The 5,785-nt window shown below is 34.2% G+C and overlaps 1 protein-coding gene and 1 non-coding gene across 3 annotated transcripts in view; both read left to right on the top strand.

The window, feature by feature from the left end:
• Positions 1-1,719: 1,719 nt before the first annotated feature.
• The window catches only part of LOC106876249 (hydroxymethylglutaryl-CoA lyase, mitochondrial), a 21,256-nt gene continuing 17,190 nt past the window's right edge, over positions 1,720-5,785 (top strand). Inside the window, exons 1-2 of one of the 2 annotated variants that reach the window (XM_014924740.2) lie at positions 1,720-1,897; positions 3,726-3,794. In XM_014924740.2, the coding sequence (XP_014780226.1) occupies positions 1,889-1,897; positions 3,726-3,794 (78 nt within the window). In that variant the 5' untranslated portion in view covers positions 1,720-1,888. Of the gene's footprint in view, positions 1,898-2,264; positions 2,410-3,725; positions 3,795-5,785 lie in introns of those variants that run through there. The other variant, XM_014924738.2, reaches the window with a different exon arrangement.
• On the top strand, positions 4,575-4,676 carry LOC128247455 (U6 spliceosomal RNA). The gene has a single exon (XR_008263833.1). It is a non-coding gene; the product is annotated as a U6 spliceosomal RNA (small nuclear RNA).

Genomic DNA, 5,785 nt, shown 5'->3' with positions numbered 1-5,785 from the left:
CGGCCTTCATACAAGAATTTATTAGCTGCATGCCCTTTCCATCAAGGTCTACCCGATCCACTTTCATCTCTTCTCCTTTCGTAATCTTATGATATGCATCCCATCTGCCAGACCCTGCGCTAATGACTATGCCTGACCCTTTCTTCTCAGGACTGAAGCCCCCCTCCTTGTCAACAAACATTAATTTACAGATAGTTCGAGGTATACATCAACCACATCAATCTCACTAATCGGAAAGCGGTCCTTCATCCTTTGTTTGATATACGAACTAAAATTTAGGGATGAAATTTGACTTCGATCATGTGTATTGATGTAAGGATGGACGAAATAAAATAGACATTTTGATCTCGTTTATTACTTAGATATGACATCTGAGAGACATTTTTGTAAGGTAGAGCAAGAACACTTTCGGTCCTTCAGAGTGGAGGGATCCTCTCAAAATATTAGGTTGCTGTGAGTCTTTTTAAACTTTGTCATTTATTTATTTTTTAAGGAGGTGTTCCTTAGTCGTCGATCTCTCTTTGGTTTTCTGAGCCCTGGACCTATGCCTGCATAAAGGGTCAGGAAAACATGAAGTGGATATGAGTTGTTGTTTTGCGCCGGTGTTTCTGGCCAACCTTGTTTGAGAAAATGCATGATCAAAAACATTCTAAATATGAAAACCACAACTTTTTACGGATATCTAGAACTACATTATCCATATTCCGTATTTAAAATACTGGGATTTTATTTGTGGAATATTTGTTTGTTATTTCAAGTTGATCAAGCGACTATGTTGAAGGTCCCTAACTGGCTCAAGATCTTGTATCAAGGAATTGTGATGGAAATGGAACTAATAAATAGGTCGTTACTGTTGTTGACAATGACGGTTGTGATGGTGTTGATGATAACGGTGGTGGTAGTGGTGGTTGAGAGGGATGATGATATTGGTGATGGTGGTGATGCTGCTGCTGTTGCTAATGGTCGAGTTTCCAAGATCTCTATTTAGGTTCGTTAACTTAAAGCTCCTACGACCAAGTTTCTCAGGTGTTAACTTCAGTTGTGAGAAACACGCATTATCAATGTGTCAGACATTCGAATCCAAGCCAAGTCCCAGTATACCAATATCACCGATGCCAAGCACAAACTCGCGAGACAGAAGAAATGTCCTAGTCACAAAAGGATAGATGAAAGGGCTCCCGTTAAGCCTACCAGATAATGTGATAGGGCTCCCAAGAAGTCTACCAAGCAAAGTGACAGGGATTGAAAACGACATCGTGTCTGATTGAAGTAAAGATAATTTTTAGATAGAACATAAGAACTATCTTGGGTACCTCACAAGTAGTATTCCTTGTGACGTGGAGGGCTGCTTCATACTGCAGTTCAGTGCCAATCTCGATCTGAATGGGTGCGAATTGTGAAGACAGCTAGCAAGATTTATATAATTCTGTTTTGGGAATATTTTCTGCCAAAGTCAAATATTTCCTGTTGGCTGTAAAATATTTCTCAAATCAAAGGAGCTGCATGTTGCAAAGAGAGAAAATGAGAAAAAAATATATATATAATAAAATAAAAAAAGTACGAGATTATAAGTTTACTCTCAGTATTTTGAATTGCATGTAAGTAAATAAACAATGATATTCGTCATAATATTTGCCAGAAATATCATTTCTGGACTGAATGTTTGGTAGTTTAGGAGCGTCGTTTTTCTGTGTCATGAGCAGCGTTTATTTGAATCAAAACCAGAGAACAAAATGAAAGATAAATTGCTGAACGTATGTTGTAATGTTATAGTCAAGTGGAAAGGATAAAATAACGTCAGAAAGAAAGGGTGAATGGGCATTATATGGGTTGATTATAAGAAACTTTCGACATTGTTTTACATTCAAGGAATTTGAAAACATTAACTATGAGAACGGTAATACAAATAATGATTTCCTCACCCAATAATCAGTATTGATCTTAGATTATAAATTATAGAAAATATAAGCACAGTACAAGTATTTTGTGTGTGTGTGTGTGTTTATGTTCTTGGTAAGCTGATTATGGGATGAATTTTCGATTTATAGTTAAATTCATTTCAATTACACTAAGGCATTCGCTCTTAGAAATTACTATGTACTAAGTCAAAAATGTATATTGTTTTCTTGCGGTATTTGAAAAAAAAAAAAAGTGATGAATTTCTTATAAAATAAATCAGTAGGTAAATGAAACCAATAATCTCGAAAGTGGCAATATTCTTAGTGAGATTATAAAAGTCATGAAAAATTATGTGAGAAGAAACCAGAGTTATTTCTCTTGATCTGCCTTGCAATCAGAAACATGGCGATTTATGTGCTATCGAGGTCTGTTAAACGATTATGTTGTAAATATCGGTCATGTCTGAAAATAGTTTCATTGTCAACATTTCAAAACTACGTACCAACAGCAGTAAGTATCATAAAATGATTGGATTAGTTGGGTAACTGCTTGTTAGGAAAGAATTATTAACTTCCTTCGCAATTAATTTCCTTTTCAATCAAGTAAAGGTAGTGATGTAGTTTAACATGTTAAATATATGCTGAGTTCAAGATTTTAAATAAACATTCGAACTCAATAGAAAATATTAATTATATGCCGAGTTCAAGAGTTTAAATAAACATTCACACTCAACAGAAAATTATAATGCACCTTTATAATTATCTTCCGTGTCACCCTTGAAGAGATTTTGTTTCGTTTCATTATGACGAGAACCGCAACATGCTTTAAACCATGTGTTCATGTCATTTTTTTTTTTAACGTCTTCAAGTAATAAACTGACACAATCCTTGCATCTCCTTTAATATACTTTTTGATAAATGAAAGCACAAGGAGGTTTTGTTTGTGAGAAAAAAATATATAAAAAAATTTGAAAGGTGAACACGGAAAATTTTACGCCGCTATATTACTATTGTTGTTCCTATAACTACCGCTGTAGTGGTAAATAGTGAAATGTTTATTATTAGTATGAGAGAACCCTTGTGGCTACAAAGGCGAATGTTAGTTGTTCCATTTAAAAAGAGCATTAAGTCCAAATCCTGCCGAAATCAACTCTCTCTTTCATTGTTCCATGGTTGATAAAGTACCACTCAAGTACTGCGGTCGTTTTAATCGACTTGCTACTCCATTTCAAATTTCTAGTCTGTACCTCTGAAATAAATAAATGGTCATTATTATTATTAACTATCAGTTGCAAATTATTAGAGAAGAAAAAAAAAAGAACCCCAAAGTCAACTATCCAGAACGAGTAATATTTTATTCACTCTGTACATATGCTTATCAGAACTTGTTTTCTTTGATTAACTTTCTGATAATCATGCAAACGTAGCCTTTATCATGACAATTTGTTTTTCAGAGATTTTTTTTTGAACTTTTAGAAAGTCATGTCCATTTGGTAGCCTAACAAATAAAATGAGTTACATCTTTAGTCCAAGGACATGGTGAAAGGCAACTTATATGACTAAATACCAACTCATGATCTACGAAACAAGGAACCAGTAAACTATCCTGTGGATCTAGCTGCTAAAATGCCTCTGTTTGAACGTTTGAAACGTATGTATAAGAAATAGAAGATGAAAGAAAACTATAATCATATTGTACTAAAAACTTTGTTGTTGTTATTATACAAAAATTATTCAATAGTTTCATCTTTTGCTTTTGACTGTCGAATGCTGGTAGTGATTGTTGTGATATAATCAGTCATTAGAGTAATCTCCCTTCATTTATAGGTTGCCGGTTTACCAAGTTTTGTGAAAGTGGTAGAAGTGGGCCCACGAGACGGCCTTCAAAATGAGAAGGTTTGTAAAGCAGTTTGAGTTTTCACTGGAATATGTTTTCGATCTAATAAATTATCTATTTATTTCACTATAAAATTGAATACTTTTAAATATTTGTATTAATAACAGCATTTTGTTACAGATTAGTTCTAAGTGTGCAGACTTATGATGAAGAATACTTCGGATGTGACTTTCCGTTTTTTTTTTTTTTGCTGTTGCTGTGTAACTAGGACTACATTATCTAATGTGTCTTTCGTTTCTGACGACATTGATTTAAGACATTTTAGTATTTAGTCTCGAACCATTTACATTATAAGTTCAAATACTGATTAAGTGGCTTTTGCTTGTAATTTTTTTAGACAATGAAAATATGTTTGGAAGGAAATTCAATCAGTTACAACTCTTAATAGATATTGTGACTAATTGCGAAATCTCTGATAGATGCTATAGGTATTTTTCATTACAAGTCAATATCCAGGATGTTCTACCAAAGCAAGTCATTCAAATCTTGCTCTATAAACAATTTATAATATATTAAGTATCTTCTAATGTATTTAACAATGTTTGCAACCATCTCTACATGTTTCTATGTGTGTGCAACTTGGAATTAGCTGCTTTGGTATATTTACTGTGGCTGAATTTCTGGAAATACTAAGAGGCCATTCAATTAGTTGCCCTGTGTCAGTATTTCATTGAAACACTAACAGATTGTTTAGTTAGCTGAATATTGAGAGTAAAAATGAATATAAATTTAACTGTCCATGTATAAATTGTATGTGTGCGTATGTGTAATATATATATGTATGTGGCTGTGCATATTTTAGAATTGGAATGATACAGAGAACATTAGCATGGCCCCTGTGCAAGGATGACATGCAAATTTATGAAGCACCTCATATTTTTTTTAGTCTAATCCATGCCATTATGGAACATGATGATGATACATACATGTGTGTGTGTGTGTATCATCATCATCATCATCGTTTAACGTCCGCTTTCCATGCTAGCATGGGTTGGACGATTTGACTGAGGACTGGTGAAACCAGATGGCAACACCAGGCTCCAATCTGATGTATATATATATATATATATAGATGATTGAAAATGGAATGAACAACATTCTTTATTTAAAATCACTACAACTGTTTCAGTACATTTTACACCTGTAGTATATTGGTGAGATGTGTAATCAGTGTCATTCATCCAAGGTGTAAAATGTGCCTCCTCAGGTCACTGTTTAAATAAGTCCTTTGTAAGATCCTACTGTCATTGCACTCAATGCGAGAATGCATACCCAAAGTAATGTGTCATTTTCAGCAGTTTATAGACAAAACTAAACCCATACATATAGTGACAGACAAAATACAATTATAATCAAAATACGCCAAAAAATTGGTCTGGTTGACAATAAATTGCAATTCTTTCTTCATAGTCAGATTACAAGGAAGAAAGTGCTAAACAGAATAAGAAATAAAAAGAAGAGTAAAATTAAGCATTTAGAAATGATAAGTGATGGAGAGTGACTATTTCAGAGCTTATTAACTGTTTCTTTGCTTGTGTGAAGGCTCTAAATTACTTCCTGTATTTCGTGACAAAACAGCTGGCCCCATTCTACACTCATATCAGCCTCTTTTGAAAGTTGATTTATTGAAGCAGTTGGAAAAAATAAAAAGCTAGTAGATATACTTTTCCAACTCCCATATACATATTCTTCCATATACCCACCTACAAGGTAGTATATATTGTTTTATATATATATACATATATATCATCATCATCATCATTTAATGTCTGTTGTCCATGCTGGCATGGGTTGGATGGTTTGACCAGAGCTGGCAAGCTGAAAGGCTGCAGCAGACTCCAGTCTGATTTGGCATGGTTTTCTATGGCTGGATGCCCTTCCTAATGCCAACCACTCCAAAAGTGTAATGGGTGCTTTTATGTGCCACCGGCATGGATGTCATTTGCATGCCAGTACCGCCTGACTGGCCTTCATAGGATTTTTGAGTGAG

Source organism: Octopus bimaculoides, chromosome 3, assembly GCF_001194135.2.
Source record: "Octopus bimaculoides isolate UCB-OBI-ISO-001 chromosome 3, ASM119413v2, whole genome shotgun sequence".
Taxonomy (NCBI): Eukaryota; Metazoa; Mollusca; class Cephalopoda; order Octopoda; family Octopodidae; genus Octopus; species Octopus bimaculoides.
This window is presented reverse-complemented; position numbering and strand designations above follow the sequence as displayed.